General features: G+C 45.8%; 1 protein-coding gene across 2 annotated transcripts in view; it reads left to right on the forward strand.

Moving 5' to 3' along the window:
* The first annotated feature begins 6,128 nt into the window (after nucleotides 1-6,128).
* Nucleotides 6,129-20,059, forward strand: part of TPP2 (tripeptidyl peptidase 2) — a 78,224-nt gene continuing 64,293 nt past the window's right edge. For both annotated transcript variants that reach the window (XM_074989715.1, XM_074989725.1), the window contains exons 1-4: nucleotides 6,129-6,345; nucleotides 17,299-17,427; nucleotides 18,628-18,723; nucleotides 18,981-19,085. In XM_074989715.1, the coding sequence (XP_074845816.1) occupies nucleotides 6,184-6,345; nucleotides 17,299-17,427; nucleotides 18,628-18,723; nucleotides 18,981-19,085 (492 nt within the window). In that variant the 5' untranslated portion in view covers nucleotides 6,129-6,183. The remainder of the gene's footprint in view (nucleotides 6,346-17,298; nucleotides 17,428-18,627; nucleotides 18,724-18,980; nucleotides 19,086-20,059) is intronic.

The raw sequence follows: 20,059 nt of genomic DNA on the forward strand, positions 1-20,059 counted from the left end.
AAGTCCTAGTGGCAGGCTGACCAGTTGGCTTGGCCTGCTGGCCTATGACATGGTGGAAACTGAACTCACAGCACTCTTGGGAGTGGAAGTATGATACCTGCTATCCCATCCCTGACCAATATTAGAACCCCCTCCTTCACCCAAGCTCCTGCCCAGAGCTTTCACTCCAAGCCCATACCCAGCCCAAAGCCTTCATCCCCAGCCCAGCCCCAGAGCTGCACCACCGTAGCCCGTGTTCCGGATCCCGAAGAACCTGAATGATTGCATATAGTTAATGACCTGTTCCTTTGGGAAGAAAATGAAAGAGCACAAAATAAGAAACGTAAGTTCTATAGTGTGCCAGAAAAAATGTTATATTTAAATAGAAAAAATGCCAGTTTGGATTGAATGTCGATCAATTATGACAGACACATTCAATTAAAAAACTTGATCTCTCTCAAGTGGTTTGGAAACAATTATACAGATGGAAAGGCCTCAAAACAACAAAGTCCCCCATTGCCTTACAAAGATTTCTGGACGTGACATAAGAATGCCCCTCCTGGGTCAGACCAAAGGTCCATCTAGCCCAGTATCCTATCTTCTGACAGTGACTAATGCCAGATGCCCCACATACCGGGAGTGAACAGAACAGGTAATCATCAAGTGATCCCTCCCTCGTCCTACATTCCCAGCTTCTGACAAACAGGACCATCCCTGCCCACCCTGGCTAATGCCCACTGATGGACTTACCCTCCATGAATTTAGTTCTTTTTTTTTAACCTTCTTATAATCTTGGCCTTCACCGTGTGCCTGGGCAAGGAGATCCACAGGTTGACTTTGCATTGTCTAAAGAAATAATTATTTGTTTTAAACCTGTTGCCTATTAACTAAATTTTGTAACTCCTACTTCTTGTGTTATGAAGAGTAAGTATTCTCTATTCACTTTTTCCATATCAGTCATGATTCTACAGACCTCTATTATATACTCCCTCATCATGCTTTTTAAAGATAAAAAGGCCATCTGTCTGGGCAAGATTCTACCATGTTCTCCCCACCCAATTCTGGAAAATTTTGCGACATTCTACCAAGCTCCACAGGATTCTTTCAAATTCTTCTATAGTTTAGAATATCCTTCATCTCAAACCAGGGATGATGATCATGCTGCTACAGAGCTTAGCACTACATAAGGGTTTTTGCAATGGCACCCATGTCTTGGTGAATCGGATGGTGAATGGACAGCTCCTGGAGGCAACTATCACAGGAACAAACTGTATCTCACTTATTCCACACATAAGACTCCAACCTACCAACAATACATTTCCATTTCTGTGGCAGAGACATCAGTTCCCAGTCCAGTTCTCATCTGCCATGACTATCAACAAAGCTCAGGTCAGACACTACAGAGAGTTGGTGTCTATCAACAGGACCCTGTCCTGACGCATGGAAAGCTCTGTGTTGCTGCCTCCCATGTTGGCAACCCAGACAAGATTCAGTTTGTACAGCCTCATGGAGAAGATCAGTGTTTCACAACCAGTGGTATGAGTGCCCTTGGGGGTTCACCAAGGTATTCCAGGAGGTACATCAACTCATCTGGACATTTGCCTAGTTTTATAACGGGCTATGTAAAAAACACTAGTAAAGTCAGTACAATCTAAAAGTTCATTCACAGAGTGACTTGTTTCTACTGCTTCATATGCCATATGCTGGAATGTTATGACAATATTTCTATTCTAATTCATTAATTTGGTAATAAGATGGTAGAAAGTCAGCAAGTTTTCAGTAGTAGTCTGCTGTGATATTTCTGCACGTTTTGGTAAGTAAGTAGCTTTTGACTGAGGTGTAACTTGGTGGTATGCAAAACAAATCTGACTCCTGAAAAGGGTTCAGTAATCTGGAAAGGTCGAATGGCACTTGTTTCAAGAGCTCAAGAGTTGTCCTTACTTTAGGACATATCTCAACCAGTGGCGTGAGTACGTGAGAGAAGTGTGGGGGTACTTACATTTTTTTAAATTGGGGTAAAAAAGATTGAGAAACACTGGCATAGACAATAAGACTTAGAACTTAGTCTATCATGAAATTTTGTGAACACTGCTTTCTATCTTCTCCAAGCATCAATTTCTTTGCATTGTGATGATAAATAATCTTTGGGTGTGTATTACAGTAAGTTTCTGCCTACCACTTTCTTCCATCCCAACTTCCACTTGCAAGCAGAGCTGCTGCAACACATCCCCTAGTCTTATTAATCTCTTCTCATAGGGCAGGCATGCCATAACTCAATCATTTCTGTTGTCCCTTTTCTGACCTTCTTCTAGTGCCAGTATGTCTTTTTTGAGATAAGGCAACCACATCTGTATGTGGTATTCAAAATGTGGGCATACCATAGATTTATATAGTGTAATAAAATATTCTGTTTTATCTCACATCCCTTTTTTAGTGATGCCCAACATTATGTTTGCATTTTTGCCTGCAGTTGCACATTGAGTGGATTTTTTCAGAGAAATACCCACAAAGACCCTAATATCTCTCTCTTGAGTGGTAATAGCTAATTTAGTCCCCATCATTCTATATGTATAGTTAGGATTATGTTTTCCAACATGTGTTAGTTTGCATTTATCAACATTAAGTGTAATTGGATATTTTATTGTATAATCACCTAGTTTTGTGAGATCTTTTTGAAGTTCTCCACAGTCTGTTTTGATTTTAACTATCTTGCACACATTTATATCATCTACAAATTTTGCCACCTCACTGTTTACCCTTTTCTCCAGATCATTTATGAATATGTTGCATAGGATTAATCTGAGTTTGGGCCCTGTGGGAGATGATTAGTTTCCTCTCTTCATTCTGTCTAGTAATTTATTCCTAACCTTTTCCTAACCTTTAACCAGTTATTAATCGATGAGAGGACCTTACCTCTTAGCTCTGGACAGCTTGCTCTGTTTAAGAACCTTTGGTGAGGTACCTTATCAAAGACTCTGGAAATCTAATTACGCTATATCCACTGCATGCCTCTTAACCCTGCACTTGTTGAGCCCCTCAAGGAATTCTAGTAGATTGATGAGCCATGATTTCCCTTTACAAAAAAGTTTTGACTCCTCCCCTGGAAATATGTTAATTTACGTGTTAGACCATTATGTTCTTTAGTATAATTTCAACAAATTTGCCTGGCACTACAATTAGACTTACCAACCTCCCTGGAGTCCCAAGGATTTAAAAGTTAATCTTTAATTAAACAGTATGTCATATGATGAAGCATCCAAGAATATGTACGCCCAGAACTGGCAATCCTAAATCCTTGGTGTTTGTGCATAAGAATATAACAGCTATACTGGGTCATAAATAACACACCATTCAGGATTGTATAGATCTGTATCTCATGCCCCTTTGCCTCTTTTCCAATCTGAAATATCCCAAACTTTTAAATCTCTTGTGTGGAAGCTGTGCCAGACCTTTAATCATATTTGTTGCCCTGCTCTCTACCTTTTCAATCCTAATATGCAGTTTGAAGTGCATGCAGTTTGCAAAGTCTGAGCATACCATGGATTTCTACATTGTGGTATTTCTTCTAATTATCTATCCCTTTCCTAGTGGTTCCTACCAGGTTGCCATGGTTTTTACTACCATGGCACACTGAGAAAATGTTTACAGAGAGTTATCCATGATTACCCCAAGATCTCTAAATTGAGTTATAATAACTACTATAATCCCTATAATTATGCGTTGTTGGGATTATCTTTTCCAGTGTGCATTACTTTGCATCAATAAATAATGAATTTTATCTGCCATTTGGATGCTTTGGACTTAACTATCTGTGTGCAGGGCTGTTTACTGTGCATAAAAGCATCACTAATGTTCGTTGCCAATAAGCACAAGGCAAAGTACGTGTCTCAGCTGTGCTCTGCATGTCCCATTTCTAAATGGGTCCCTGGTAGTGGCTCCAGCGTGTTCTCTTTTGTCAGGATTGTGCAGATTACAACACGCTACTGCAGGCTAATCACACAAAACCAAACAGCCTGTCCCATCCATTTCCTGAGACCCACTCCCATTCATTCCATCCCCTCTCCCTCTCTGCATCCTCACTCCCTTTCACCAGGCTCTGGGAGGGACTACGCTGTATGGGAGAGGGAGGGAGAGCTCTGGAGTGGGGCCAGGACTGTGGGGTTAGGACAGGGGTCACCAACCCCCAACACATGTGCCAAGAGAGCCATGCAAGCCAATTTTCATTGGCACATGAGGCAAGAGGTCAGCTTACCCCTCTCCTCCCCACGAAGACAGTCCTGAGGCTGGGTCCAGACCTGCATCCACAGGGCAGGGTCTGGGGCCACAGCCACAGCCCCCACCAACCCCTCTGCAACACGGGAGAGGGCTGGAATCCCCACTGGAGCACAGGACTGGAACAAGACCCCACACCACAGTGCAGGGCTATGGCCAGAGCCTTCTACCAGAGTCCCTGCTGCAGCATGAGGATGGGGCCAGAGCCCCCCCACCTGCCAGAGCCCTGTGGCAGCCCCAAGAGCTTGGTGCTGGAGCCCCACAGCAGCCCAGGGAACCCAGAGTCCCAGGGGATTGGGAGGCTGCCCGCCCCGGGAGTGGGGAGGTCAGAAACCCTGGATCTCCTCTGGTCCGGCAAATTCTGTTCCTTGGGACACTTACACCTGAGGCCCTGCCCCTTCCAGGGGGCCCAGAGTTGGCTCCCTGCAGGTTCTGACAATGTCTCTCATCAGTCCTGCTTGGCTGGGGGGAATTCTGATGTAGGTCTCCTTCTCTCACTGATGCTGAAGTGGTTTCCATTGTATCAATTAAATTGTCACTGGAGCAGGGGTACTCTGGGTCTCCCACCTATGTGGGTGCCCTAACCACTGGACTAAGGAGTCACGCTGTCTTTCAATGTGTATGTATTCAAAATGAACAGCTTCAACAACTGAGATGGGGAACCCCACCTCAGAATTCTCTGCAGCCCCGTGATGTGAGCCCACTCTGGAGAGGTGGGAGACCCCTATTCAAATCCTGTTTTTACAAAGCACAAGGAGACAGCATCGAAGGGCAGGTGTCTCACTGAGGGGCTTTACTTATTTATTAATGAAGTTGTTGTCAATAGGAATATTAGGAACTATAAAAAGTATCACCACCCCTTGGAAAGTACATAGAGGTCAAAAGGTCAAATTTCGGCACTCTGCTTCGGAAAGGCAGTTGACCCCTGGGTTGGGGGTACAGGGGGCAGCGCTGTGGGGCACAGGAGGTGAGAGCTATAGCTGGGGCTGTGGGGTACAGCGCGGGGCTCAGGCAGAGGGTTGGTGTGTTGGGATCTGGGGTGTGGACTCCAGGGAGGAGCTTGGGCAGGGAGGAGACTCCAGGTTGGCGGAGGCCTCCGGGGTGCTGGGTCCCACTCGCAGTGGCGCTTTCCGCAGCTTGCAGGAAGCAGCCACCGTGTCCCTCGAGCTCCTAGGTGCAAGGGCCGCCCAGGCAGCGCCACATGCTGCTCTCGCACCCTCAGCGCCTTTCCCGCACCTCCCGCTGGGCGCAGCGCCCGGCCAACAGGGGCTGCGGAGCTGGCACTCCGGGCGGGAGCGGCACGCCAAGCCTCCCAGTGTCCCCCACCCCAGCACCCAGGGGCCGCAGTGATCGGGCGGCTGCGTCGGCGAGCAGCAGGGAGCCAGGGCAGCCTCCGCCCCTCGGCAGCGGCTCCCTTTCCCTGGGGCGTGCCGCTCGATCAGCCGGCGGGTGGCCACCCTGTGCCGGGCCCGCCCCTGCCCAGCTCTGGCGCGCCCCGGCCCGAGACACGCAGGGCGCCCGGCTGTCCGGGCGGCGCCGCAGCCGGAGGGACCAGCAGCGGGGCCCCGCCAGCGGAAAAGCTGCGCCAACGGCCGGAGGAGGCGGCGTGGGGCGGGCAGAAAAGGAAAGGGGTGCCTGTCTCTTTAAGAATGGCAGGGAGTTGAGTTCTGGCGCGCGACGCTGCGTGTGCCTCAGTCTGATTGGTCGGTTAGGCGCCTTCGTACCCTTACCTCCGGCGCACGTAATAACGTTTCGCCGTTCGATTGGCGGACGGCACCCATGTGCCGGGGCCCTCGAGAAGGCGCGGACATGTTGCCCGCCGATTGGCTGGGTGGACGCATGCGCCTTCCCTGTCCCCCTCCACCCGCTTCCTCCTTGTCTTCCAGTCCCGTCACTTGGTGCATCCGAGGTGTCGCTCCGTCCCCCGCCATCATGGCGGCCGCCGCAGAGGAGCCGTTCCCCTTCCACGGGCTCCTGCCGAAGAAAGAGACGGGCGCCGCCTCGTTCCTTGGCCGCTTCCCGGAGTACGACGGGCGCGGGGTGCTGCTGGCCGTGCTGGACACCGGCGTGGATCCCGGCGCGCCCGGCATGCAGGTAGCCGGGGCGGCGGCGCTGGGGCCTGGCCTGGTCCGGGGCAGCAGCGAGCCGTGTGCCTCTCCCTCCCCAACACCGCCTGGCAGCGGGGGAGGGGGCCAGACAGCGCGGAGCTGAGCGGCGGCGGGGGCGGGAGGCTGGCGGAGGAGGAAGCTGCCGAAGGCTGGGGCAGCGGCAGCGTGAAAGGTGGGGGGCGGCGCAGGGACCCGCCGGACTCCGGCGCTCGTGGCTGGTGCAGGTGGCGGGGACCGGCGTGAGAGAACGAAGTAGGTCAGTCCCCCGCCACGGCGCCCCGCGAGAGCCCCGGTGGTGCTAGCTGTGGTTGTGCTGGGCCGCTGCGTGGGAGCTGAGGGAAGCGGCTTACCCTGGAGTTGTGTCGTGCGGCCGGCACCGAGGTATGAGTTATCGCCAGGCCCAGTGGCAAAGCCGAATTCATGTCGCTCTTCTTGGAAGCTTCTGTCGTTCTTCCCCTGGGTCATTCGTTATTAGGGCAGAACAGGGGCTGGTGTGTTCATCCAGTGAGACTTTCCGTGTAAGGCAAGTCATTCAACTGCCTTGAATTAATTCCTTTTTTGAAATATATTATCTGTTTCCCAAAACACGGTTACCAGAACTGCACTTAGGGCAACACTCTATCAGGAAGGGTGGGAAACTCTTAACTGTGAATGCTGTTGCCTCTTCTTATCTACCAAGTCACTGCTGCTTTCAGATACCTCATTAGTACATGCTGCTTTAATGAACTTTTATTTGTTCAATAATAAACAAGATGTACAGGTACTTAAATTGAGTAACTCCATAAACTTGCTTGGTGCCCCATTCTTTCTCTGCAGTTTATTAAGTTATCTTCGAATGAAGGGGTGAGTAAACTTTTCATGTCACACCCCACTTCTTGTCCTTACTATTAGTAGCCCCCCTCAATCTGTCTAATGTAATCCAAATGGATGTAAATTTGTTATGCTCATATGAAAAAAATCAACATGCTTTGAGCACATTTAAAAATACATACGTAGAATGTAACATATTTCAATATTTTTAATGAGGTGGATGAGCCTGAGACCCAGCCTCTGATCATGCTGCACCCCCACCTTATGAAATTTTACTGCCCTGAGGGAGCCCTGCCCCCACTTTGCGCAGCCCTGTTCTAATATTTCAGATGAGTTAATAAGACAAAGTATTGGTTTCAAAGATATTACAGTTTGTGTTAGGACACCTGTATACTTTCAAGATTTAACTCTTTTATAAATATATTGCTTTTTCCAAAGTACTTGTATTTGGAAAGAGCAATCAGCGTGTATTGACATTTTTGGTAATAAAATGTCTGATGGATTGACAAAAAACTGGCCAGTCACAGTTTTAATTAAGTATCGGAGGGATAGCCGTGTTAGTCTGGATCTGTAACAGCAACGAAGGGTCCTGTGGCACCTTATAGACTAACAGAAAAGTTTTGAGCATGAGCTTTCGTGAGCACAGACTCACTTCATCAGATGCTGGTCTTGGAAATCTGCAGGGCCAGGTACAAATAAGCCACAGCAAGGGTGGGGATAATGAGGTTAGCTCAGTCAGCAGGGGTGAGGCTTACTACTAGCAGTAGATCTGGAGGTGTGAACACCAAGGGAGGGGAAGCTGCTTCTGTATTTAGCCAGCCATTCGCAGTCTTTGTTTAAGCCAGAGCTGAGGGCATCAAATTTGCAGATGAATTTGCAGAATTTGAGCTACAATTCATCTGCAAATTCGATGCCCTCAGCTCTGGCTTAAACAAAGACTGTGAATGGCTGGCTAAATACAGAAGCAGCTTCCCCTCCCTTGGTGTTCACACCTCCAGATCAACTGCTGGTAGTAAGCCTCACCCTTGCTGACTGCGCTAACTTTATTATCCCCACCCTTGCTCTGGTTTATTTGTACCTGGCCCTGCAGATTTCCAAGACCAGCATCTGATGAAGTGAGTCTGTGCTCATGAAAGCTCATGCTCAAAACTTTTCTGTTAGTCTATAAGGTGCAACGAAGGGTCCTGTGGCAGTTTTAATTAAGGAAGTATGGATTGAATAAATGGACTGTAAGGTGGATAGAAAGCTGGCTAGATTGTCGGGCTCAACAGGCAGTGATCAACAGCTCGATGTCTGGTTGGCAGTCAGTTTCAAGTGGTGTGCCCCCAGGAATGGTTCTAGGGACAGTTCTGTTCAACATCTTTATGAGTGACCTGGCTGAGGGGATAGATTGCACCATCAGCAAATTTGTGGATGATACTAAGTTAGGGGGAGAGGTAGATTGGTGGGAGAGTAGGGATAGGGTCCAGAATGACTTAGACAAATTAGAGGAGTGTGCCAAAAGAAATCTGATGACGTTCAACAAAGACAAGTGTGGAGTCTTGCACTTGAGATGCAAGAATCCCAAGCACTGTTTTAGGCTGGGGAACTGATCAGATACAGAGCAGTTTGTCAGAAAAGGATCTGGGGATTACAGTGGGTGAGAAGTTGGATATTGGTCAATAGTGTGCCTCTGTAGCTAAGAAGGCTAATGGCATATTGGGTGCATTAGGAGGAGCATTTCCAGCATATCTAGAGAAGTGATTCTACACCTTTATTCAACACTGGGGAGGCAACATCTGGTGTATTGTGTCCAGTTCTGGGCCCCCAATTACAAAAAGGATGTGGACATGTTGGAGAAGGTCCAGCGGAGGGCATCAAAATGATTAGGTGACTGGAGCACGTGACCTACAGGGAGAAGCTGAGGGATTTGGGTTTGTTTAGTCTGTGGAAGAGAAGAGTGAGGGGAGGATTTAATAGCAGCCTTTAACTCCTGGATGGGTGGACCCAGAGGGGGTGGAGAGAGGCTGCTGTTGGTAGTGACTGATGGCAGAATGAAGAAGAAATGCCCTGAAGTTGCAGTAGGGGAGGTCTAGACTGGGTATTAGGAAAAACGGTTTCACTAGGAGGGTGGTGAAGCACTGGGATAGGTTGCCTAGGGAGGTGTAGAATCTCCATTCCTAGCGACTTTTAAGTCCTGGCTCAACAAAGTTCTGGCTGGGATGATTTCATTAGAGTTGTTCCTGTTGTGGGCAACCCTGTGGTTTCTGTGACAAAAAACTGGCCAGTCATGTTTGTTTTTTCAAATAGCAAACAAACAAAACAAAAACAAAAACAAAAAACCATAACCTCCACAATGTGTACCCCCTCCACCCCAATTGACTCACAATACAGTGTTGTTCTTGCAGCTGATTTTAATGAACCTCTGCTTCCATTTCCTTCAGGACCAAGAATTAAATATCAAAACAGTATTTTTGGTTTCTCAAGTGCAGTTGGCATAGAAGTTTCTGTCGTCATACAGCAAAATCATTTTTTTTCTTGTAATGCTTAAAAGTGACTTGTAACAGTCTTAAAATTATGTAGACCAAATCTGGGAAATTTTGATTTTTATGTATATGACTTCCCAAATGTTTTTTGTATACATTTTTTTATTATGCGGTACAGTAAAACCCTGGTTATCCAACATAATCAGGACCGACCAATGGTTGGATATGTGAAAAATGTCAGACAAGACGAGTAGAGTTGGGGGTTGTGGAGGGAAAAGCCAGAGGGGGGCTGTGGGTCCTTTCTGAAATGATGGTGGCAAGCTCCTTGGGACAGGCTGTGGGATTCTGGCTGCTGCAGAGCAGCTTGCCCGCCTGTCCCAGAAAGCTGAGACCTGCCTGGTCCCAGGCCACAGCCCCAGCCACCTATGGGTAGGAAAGCCCCAGTGGCTAGGGTATATAGAGCCCTAGTCACCCCAGTGGATAGCAAAGCTCCGTCTTGTTCCAGAACCTAAGCCACTGCCAGCCTAGGGTATGGAGCCCTGACTGGCCAGGGACAGGCTGCAGGCTGCCCCAGATCGGCTGGCTGCCCGCCCCAGATCAGCTCCCTGGTGATAAGCTCCCAGTGCCTGGTGTGTGGAGCTGGTGCCAGCCCTGGGAAGGAGAGCTGCTGGTGGATGGGGTATGGAGCTGTGGCTGGGGCATGGAGCCCACCCCAGCTCCAGGGCACAGAGCTCTAGTGGGCTGTGGCTGCCACAGTGCCATCTCCCTGGCCAGCTTCTGGGCTGGCAGCCCTTGCCACCCCAGGTGGGCAGTTACTCCTGGCTCATGCTGGCCTGGGCAGGGAGCTGCTGCTGGTTGCCCAGGGCATGCTGTTGGCTGTGTGGTGCTGAGGGAGATTGTCCACCCTACCTCCACCCCCGCAAGTTATCAAACATTCAATTTCATCACACACAGCCTCAGGCAGTGTTGGATGAAATGGAGTGTTGAATAACTGGGTTTGGAAAACCAGGGTTTGCCTGTATTTAAAATATAATTGGAGTCCATAAAAAGTCAGTTACCGCTGAGTGTTTTGATTCAGTTTCATTGAGATTGCTTTCAGAATTAAAATCCTTATATTAGTTCTGAAGCCTCAGATGTTGTCTTGTAGTTTCTAACCTTTTTGTCCTAGTGCATTCAGAGAAAATGTTCACTTGGATTCTAGCAGAAGCCATAGTAGCTAGTACTTGACACATCAGTTGATTGTGAAAGTAGTGTGAATCCCCTATGCAGAATCAAATGTAATTGTTATTACCTTACCTACTTGGATCACTTCCCCAGTGCATCTCTTCAAAACAATATTTGTTATCTTTTGTTAGACAAGAGTAAATATGCCATCTGCCCTCCTCAGAGATTTTCATTAACATGGGCCACTCCAAAACATAAAATGTTCAGCAGTCGGTATGAATATTCAGCCGTACTCTTTTGAGTCATGATAAATGCAGGGCTAGCTTTCTGTTTGTATTTGACAGCTGCAAGGGGGCTGTGGATTGATTTAGTTACCCAGGTCTTTCAGCTGGATTCCCACTGGGCAGTTTGGTGCCCATTTGAAGTACTGTACTAGTAAAGTCAAAGGGTATCCACCATGACTTTCACATTGCAGGAATAGATAATTGTGTTACTCTTGCCTTTGAATTTATAGAGAACAGTTCCAGAATGTATGTGGAACAGACGTGTGCGGCTATGTTATTCTAGCTATGCCCTCCCAATCTTGCCTCTACATAATGCCAACTATATGTATTAAATGATGGGGAGTAGGTTAGCTATTACTACTCAAGAAAGATCTTGGAGTTGTCGTGAATAGTTTCTGAAAAACATCCACTCAGTGTGCAGTAGCAGTCAGAAAAGCAAAAGAAAGTTAGAAATAACAGCTAACTACTCCTTCTCTGAGTCTTCCATCCTCCTCAGCAACACAAGGCCTCTCTGAATAGAGGTGGGACAGTTCTACAGTGTCCAAGAAAGACTCAGCTACACATTTCTCTGCCTCCTTTAACTCCTCCAATTCAGTCACCCTGGCCTTTAAACCTATGTGTGGTCTCTGAGGGCCTGGAGCTCCTTGTATCCAATGCACACATGTGCTACCTACGCATAGGGCAGATAATCATGTATGGTGCATTGAGTGCAGTAAAGAGGATAACCCCCATTCTGCTGCAGGGCTTCTGCTTGCATTTCCTCCTGCAGATAATTAGATTCTTGATAGGTTTTTTTTTTTTTTTTTTATTTTAAATCGGGTAGTTTTGATTTTAGTTTTGTTTAAAAGAATGCCAAGCGTATCTAGCAATTCCATACCGTCCCTTTAAACCCTGAGACAAAACTCCATTAGCTTCTCCTGTTCACTAAGCTCCTGGGATGCTGACTCTCAGGGTTTATGTAGCCCTGGCCTTTCTGATAGACCCGCCCCCTAATTAAGGCTTCATCGATGAACGGAGGATTATAGATTTCACATCCTCATTAAGAAGCTCACAGCTTCCAATGGCCGGCCTCAGCAAATGGTCCTTCAAACAGATGAACACAAGCTCAGCACACGGTTTCGTAAAAGGCAACCAGCAAGTAACCTGCAAACACAAACTCAAACCCACTATGGACGGCCACTTAACTCAAGGGTCCCATAAACTCTCCTCCTTCACCTGGAGAACTCCCACACAAAACTTCCTGTTAACTGCTCCTGTTTGCTAAGCTGTCCTGTTTTTCTTCAGGGGGTGAAGTGTCACAGTATCAGAAGGAAGAATAACATGGGCAAATGTTTGCTTGTTGGTTTCATATATTGTGAGGGCATCTGTGCACAAGTGACTGCACACTCATCTATCTTTTACTTCCTTCTCCAGTCCTCTGACACCATTGCTTGCCAGGTCTTACCCTGGAAGAATCTCAGAGTATGCTATATTGTCAATATCGCAGCTGCTGTAGAACATGGCTAGCATATAGGTGAAGTCTGTGAAGGTCACTTTAAGCTGGGGTCTCCAATTGCCAGCCAGCAGGCCATCCCCAGCCAGAGCAGTTTTGCAATCTGGCCTGGGAATATAGGATGGCCAGAGGAGGAGGGTGTGTGTGTGCTGTTCCCACTACCCAAGCCCCTGTTGCACCCTGACCTCAACAAGGGCACCTGGCACGGGGCAGCAGCAGTTAGCCTCTCTTGCACTCCCCACAGCTTCTGTCTCCACAGAGAAATGGAGCACATTTGGTGTGCGCACACACTCCACTTCCCCACAGGGAATGAGGCTCCCTGAATTTCACAGCTGTCTGAATAACCATTCTGGTTTTTAGACAATTAAGAGTTGAATTTTAAAGCGCATAAAATGGCAGTATTAGAAATAGTTAGCCACTTTTCTATATTGGCATGTGCACAATGTAAAAAGGTATATTTTTCTTACATATTGTTCTGTAGGGTTGCCATATGTGACCTTCAAAAAAGAGAACACCTCTCAGAGGGAGTGTATCAGTGTCTACCAGCTCACATTCAATTAATGTATTATATATACTATAATACATGTGTTGGTGGATACAGACACACTCCCTCTCGGGTGTCCTTTATTTTTTTTTAATAGAAGGTAACCCTGTGAGCCCACAGTTGATGATGAACCCTGTGTTCTCAATTTGGGCCCCAATAAGTTGTCGGGTATTACATTGCATCAAACTTAATAGACTGAGGCTGTTTTAATCCACATTGAAGTTTCCTTTAATTGCTGTTTGGAATCAGGGAGGTAGGTGGCACTGGGGCGAGGGGAGGGGAAGCTTGTATCTCTGGAAACCATGGCTCAGGTTACTTCAGATTTAGATCCCTCTAGCTACCCTGCACCCTCCTGGCGCAGACCAGATTTCAAAGAAATCTGACAAAGATCTGGCCTATGCTATAGGGTTAGGTTGATACAAGGCAGCCTATGTCATCCTAACTATGTAAGCCTCCACGTTACAATGTTGCTTCTGCTGGTGTAGCTTGCCTGCAGTATCATCTTATTTCCACCTCCTCAAGAGGCAGAGTGCTTAGGTCAATGCAGCATTAGTGTAGACACTACACTACTTGCACCGTCTTTTTTGGCCTGCAGGAGGTGTCGCAAAATGCCTCACCTGGACCACTCTGATTGCCATTTTGATCTCTGTTGCCCGGTGGCCAGGTACAAAGATGTATGCCCCTCTCCCCTAAATCCTGTGAATTTTTAAAATTCCATTTCTTGTCTCCTTAGCATGAAGAGCTCACCTAGTGACAGTTCAAGTGACAGTGTTAGCTACATGCTCCAGGTGCATGTCTTCCTTGGAGTATGCAAAAGTTGGTGGATGTCTGTGAAAAGTAGAGAGTGTGAAGGAGCATTTGTGAGCCATGTGAAGGTTGCTATGTAGAAGCAGATTGCATGGGACATGGAGAAGAAGGGATGCGACAGAGATGGTACAGTCCTACATGAAAGCCAAGGAGCTGCAGGAGGCAAGTGAGGCTAACGGTCACTCTGGTTCAGAGCTGCACATGTGCCATTTTTATGGAAAGCTTCATGCCATCCTTGGCAGAGACTCCACCACTACCCATAACTCCTGTGGGTACTTTGGGAGAGCAGGAGTCAGATTTCCCTCTTGAAGTGCGAGGATAAGGAGGAAGAATACAGAGAACAGTTGACTGCAGGGAGTCAGTGGCACAGCAAGCTAGTTCCTGTTTTTGACTCCTGGGTAGTCAAGCCAGTCCCTACAGTCCAGCATGGGTGAGCCTAGTGCAGGAGAAGGACTCTGGTGTACATATGGAGTTTGCGTAGATAGAGCATCCATTGATTTACTCTTTTTTACTTATGCTAGAAGAGGTAGTGAAACAACCGGCAGAGAGAGTTGCTATCTGCTTCTCATTCCTCTGTGGAGTTAGGCAGGCCCTCCAGAACTGTTTAGGAGCACCAGGGTGTTCTATGAATTCTCTGGAAGGATCTTGAGGAAACTTTCCTGAAGGTAGCCTGTAATCCTCTGCCAGATGTTACTGGGGTGGGCTCTATATATTTCTGCTTCAGTAGGACACTTTCCCATGCAACTCAGCAGTTACTTCAGCCAGCCCTGTTGTGGCACACAGGCTAGCAGCAAGTGAGTATGTGGACTGGGTCTGCAGCCAGACACTGCTGTTCCCTTTCAGCTTCCATTACCCTCAGGAGTGAAATATCACCAAAATCACCTTCTATGGAAACTGCTGCCAGCATTCAGTTCAGTTGCCCTGTATGCATTTATTCACGCCCATGAGCGATCCCCCTCTTACTGTCTCAACTCTCCCCAAGACTCCACTCACCATGGCTCAGATTATTGCTGCACTATGTGAATCCCAAAGAGAAGTGAGAGTGTGATGCTTGCAACTTGTGTGGACCAAAGGGAGTGAGTTCAGTGTATCTAGTTTCCATATACTTTGTGAATACACTCACAGTGTACAAAGGTACTGTTGTATCTTTTGCCGATGGAGATGTGGTCTCCAGGGTCTCTCCATCTACATCAGTGGGGTGGCTCAGCCACACGAGAAGGAAGGGAATGTTGAATGGTTCCAAGAGACTCTGTAAGCCTCTAGTGCTTCGGATAATGAGCACTGGTCTTGGAGGATCACCTTGGTGGGCAGCATGCACAAAAATAGAGTGAAGAAGAGCAAAGCATGGGGAAAAGGAGAAAGATGTGCTGCAGGAGACACTAGCATTCCCAAATGGCAAACAGATATGCTAGAGAGTCTTGTTGATCTTCAGGTTCAACAAACCCATGCTTGCCTCTGTCTGCAGCTCATATCGAACTGCATTAAAGGACCTCCCCATTCCAACCAATATGGTTGGTTGTATATGTTTGTAAAATAGAAATGATGTTCTTCCTTTTCAGAGGTTCTTCCCCCCATATTTATGAAGTTTCATTCCATTATAAATATGTGTTAGTACGGAATAGAAGTCTATTTGTGGAAACTTAATTCATTTTTATTAGCACATGAGATATGCTGGCTGGGGCTGATGTTTACAGAATAGCAATAGGTGCATTTACAACTTTATATCGATACACACTCATTACCAGTTTCTTATCAGATTAAAAAAAAAAAAAAGCAGAGCACACTTCAGTAATAGATGTTACTGTGGTTTCCTATTGAAATGGTCTTTCAAACCTTCCCTGACCTGTATAGCTACCTGCTGAGCACTTACAGCAGAGAGACATTCTGCATCCACCTTCCACCCTGGTGGAAGCTGTTTTCCCTCTTTCACAGATTTGAAGCACACAACAGTAAGCTGTAACCGTTGGGTTTTTTTTTTTTTTAAACTGAGGTCTAATGTCATGAACAGGCATCATGTACCCTTCTTGACCAGCCCAGTGTCCCTGGTGATATAGCAGCACTTGCCATAGTAAATAGCCCGTTCTGTTGTAGTTGAGGCAGGGTGGTCAGGTGCCCTCTATCATGCATGTGACCTATTACCGTACTTCAGCCAAAAACCCTATTCCTGCAAAGCTCTGCACTGTGTCCTGCACATTGGCTAGAGTCAGTCTTTCATAGCAGGATTTGATTAATGGCTTTGCACATCTGTATTACAGCAAGCTTCAGTGGATTTTCCAGCTCCAAGCTGATTCTCTACTGATTAGTAGCAATCTGGAGTTGCAAGCTTTCACATAGTTATTCGTGCTTGCTTCTCCGCTGTCAGTATAGATCTCATTTTGGTGATGCTGCACTCGAGCTGGGGCAAATGTGTAGCTTTCAATATCTGAAAATTCTGCATCCATGTCTGGTCATCTTATACTTACATAATAATGAAATCTTGCCAGTCAATGTTTTTTTGGCCAGAATCGGCTTTCCGTGGTCTGCAGCTGCTCCAGAATGCCAACAGCAACTTTAAATTTTCTTTTTGTGTCCCATGACAATCTAGCCTTTAAGGAATTGTGTTCTCCGTGCCTCTTGTGGCTCTGGAGGATCAGGTGCCCTGTGCTTGCCATGTTCATTGCAGTATGGCAGAGCTATGCACTATCCATGCTTCTCTCACAGATTTCAGGTGCATGGGCTTGCAAGGTTTTTAGAAGAGGCACAAAACCTTATAAGGTACAGATAAAATTATGGGATGGAGAAAACTGGATCCTTGGACACTGAAATCCTATTTCCAGTCCTGCCTATGTGACTCATTTGCTCTCATGAGGCAGTGCAAACCCTTCCCAAAACACCCTGTGGTAGATGTTGGCAAGATGCTCAGGAGAATAGCTACTCACGGTGCACTGCTCTTGGCATTGGTGCAAATGCCAGTAGTAGGGACACACTGCCAATACAAAGAACATGATGGGGAGGTGCAAAAGTGATTTAATTAGTGCAGTGGCTGTACATCAAAATAACTTAGGTCAGCTTTATTTTTGTTGCATGGATTTGCCCTATGCCTGTGCACCCGTTCATTTTAGAGGACTTAGGTCCATCTTTAGAGAGATGTTCTGATGCAATCTTAAGTGTAGTGGCATTGCTGTGCCTCTATATCAACATTAAAAGTAACATAAAACTGTTTTTAGGGGTGAGAGGAGGGTGGTTAATGAAATGACAGGGGCTTCTGAATGTGTGGTAATTTATTTTTTTTTAAATATAAAAATTAAAGTTTTCATAGTTTGTATAGTGTTCTTTAAAAATGCAACTTCAATAAACATTTTAAACTCAAATAATCATTTTCTTATGTTTTCAGATTACAACTGATGGGAAACCCAAAATAATTGACATAATTGATACAACAGGTAGTGGCGATGTAAACACTTCTACTATAGTAGAACCCAAAGATGGCGAAATTATAGGTCTTTCGGGGAGAACTCTGAAGGTAAGCATTTCTGCGTCGTCGTTGAGCTCAGGAAGAGGGTTTAGGTTATGTGGAATGGGGGGGCAGGAGTGGGAGGGGTGGAAGATTGAGAGAGGGAGGGGTTATGGTCCCAGAGGCAGCCTGTGGTCAGACTTCCTGGGTGACTCCTGGCCAGAAACCCCGCAGGTTTCTTGGCGCGTGTGTGTGCGTGCGCGTGCACATGTACGCGCACGTCAGCTTTACGCTGCCTGTGCTTCAAACAGGAAGCTCCTGTTGGCTAGAAACCAGCCAGTGGGATTGTGCTGCAGGTGACGGTAGCACTTAAACATAAACCTTCTCCTTTCAGAAGTTGTGAGGCCAGTGGGAAAGACAGAGGGTGGGCCAGGCAGGGAGGTGCTTTTCTGAATTGTGTGGGGGGGGTGGGGCAGGCAGGGAGGCTGCCTGAGGCTCCCTGCTGTGTCTGTGGGCAGGATGCAGAGGCTTGGTAGGCCAGATTTTGCTTGTCCCCGATACAGAAATTGAGTTATTTTTGTGGAAAGCAGTTGGTTGAGATGGTGAATCTTAACAATATTCTGAGATGTCTGGGACTGTTGCTGCCAGACTTGTGGCCTTGTAGAGGAGCAGTTAATAGGATTGCTTGAAACTATCTGATGCTATCAGCCCCTTAGAGCTTCCTATGTTCTCAGTCTTTTCATGATTGTAGGTAGAATCTTTGTCCCATTAGCTTTGCCCTACTGTTTGAGGATGTTGTTGATTCACCAAGAGTCAAACAGCACACGAGATTAAGATGAAGTCTTTACTTGTGCTGTTTGCTGTCACTTACCATCGTAAACTGACCTGCCCATTCTATGGACAGTTTAACCTCCCTTCCATGCAAAACACACACACATCTGCATTGGCTGTATTTCTTGGTACTAAAAGGATGAATTCTGTAAAGGGGTGTACATTCTTCATACACCTACATCTGACCTTTATGATGCTCTTAACTAGATAGTGCCAAGGTGTTGTTTCGTCATCTTGCTAGGGACCGGACTGAGACTGCCACCTGATCTCACAAAAGTTGATATTTACTGTTCTCGAGGGCTGGACTTGAATGATCATTACAAACTGAAAAAGTTATAAATCTGCTTAGCCACATATGTTTTATGTAGAGCATTTTAACATTTAGTACACATTGCCTATTTAGAGCAAATATATTTCTATTTCTGAATTTTTCTCTAGATTCCAACAACTTGGGTAAATCCTTCAGGAAAGTATCACATTGGCATAAAAAATGGCTATGATTTTTATCCTAAAGCTCTTAAGGAGAGGATTCAGGTAATTTATTTCTCTTTAGTATTCACATTTTGATATCTTTAACTCTGCTTTTTGTCGTGGTGTTAGAAAACTTTGAATTGTAAATTGCAATAGTGTAAATATGTTTTACTTTTTTGCCAGTATAACAAGATTTTTGTTTTGTATGATAGTTAAAATGCCCCAAATCAGGATTGTGAAATGGTCTAAAAGATAGCTGTTCATAAAAGCTGAAAATGCCTTTTTCAGGAACTAACAGAAGAATTTATTTTGTATTGCAGAAAGAACGTAAGGAAAAGCAATGGGATCCGGTTCACAGGCTTCTACTAGCAGAAGCTTGTAGGAAGCTAGATGAGTTTGATGCAGTTCACAGTTCTCCCTCACAAGTTTGTATTAGTTTTTTCAACTTTTTTATATAGAAATCAGTTGCTAAGGAGACTTTTATATATGCTCTATTTGACAATTAACAAATGAGACCAAGTTATTTTAACAGACAAATTGCAGGTATGTCACTACATCTTGTTCTAAAGTCAGGATATAGAATGTGTACATGAATGCTTATTTGGTCTTGAATATTATCTTAATGTTATCAAACATTTTGCTTTTTAGTAAAAAGCTTCTATTCTGCTTAGTTCATATTGTGTCTCCTCTGAAGTTAGTGATGTGTTACGGTCTCAAATTAAAATGTATTCTAAGTGTGTTAATGCAGCTTTCATTTAAATTCTGCTAGCTCAGTTGAAGGGAAAGGCAACATACCAAATACTATCAGCCCTTTATGGCACTCAGGAGTTATCTGTCTATTAGTTACTATATTCTGATTGTATCAGTCTTCAAGCCATTGTGTGTCAAGAGAGTAATCTGAAATATTATGAATAAAGGACTTAGAATAAAATACTTCTATTGTATTCAGTTGCAGAAGCATTGGTAGCAGCTGTTGAAGGCCACACATCTTAATTATTTTCATTATGTGTTGTACCTTCTGGTAAACATTTTATTGCTTCTTAAAGAAGTCATATAGCATGCTTCACATATTTTCTAAATCTATACAATACAATCAAGGCTGGGAGACCTTAAAGGAGGTTTACCAGCAGTATTTCCTCTAATTTTTCCTGCACATGTGCAGACTGAATTTTGTTATGTGCACCAATATGAAGGTGATGTGTGACACATCACCTTTTCTTTTTCTTTTCTTTTCGCTTTTCCATATTGATACATATAATAAAATTCATATGGTGGGTGTATGGTCACAGTATTTAGAGTGTGAAAAGGGGCTGGTGCAGAGAATTGTGGTGCAAGTGTGTGGACATTGGCAGGGAAGCCTGTCCCCAAACCTTTATCTCTGGACCCAAACCCTCAGCTC

This window comes from Carettochelys insculpta, chromosome 1 (genome assembly GCF_033958435.1).
Source record: "Carettochelys insculpta isolate YL-2023 chromosome 1, ASM3395843v1, whole genome shotgun sequence".
NCBI classification, from domain to species: domain Eukaryota; kingdom Metazoa; phylum Chordata; order Testudines; family Carettochelyidae; genus Carettochelys; species Carettochelys insculpta.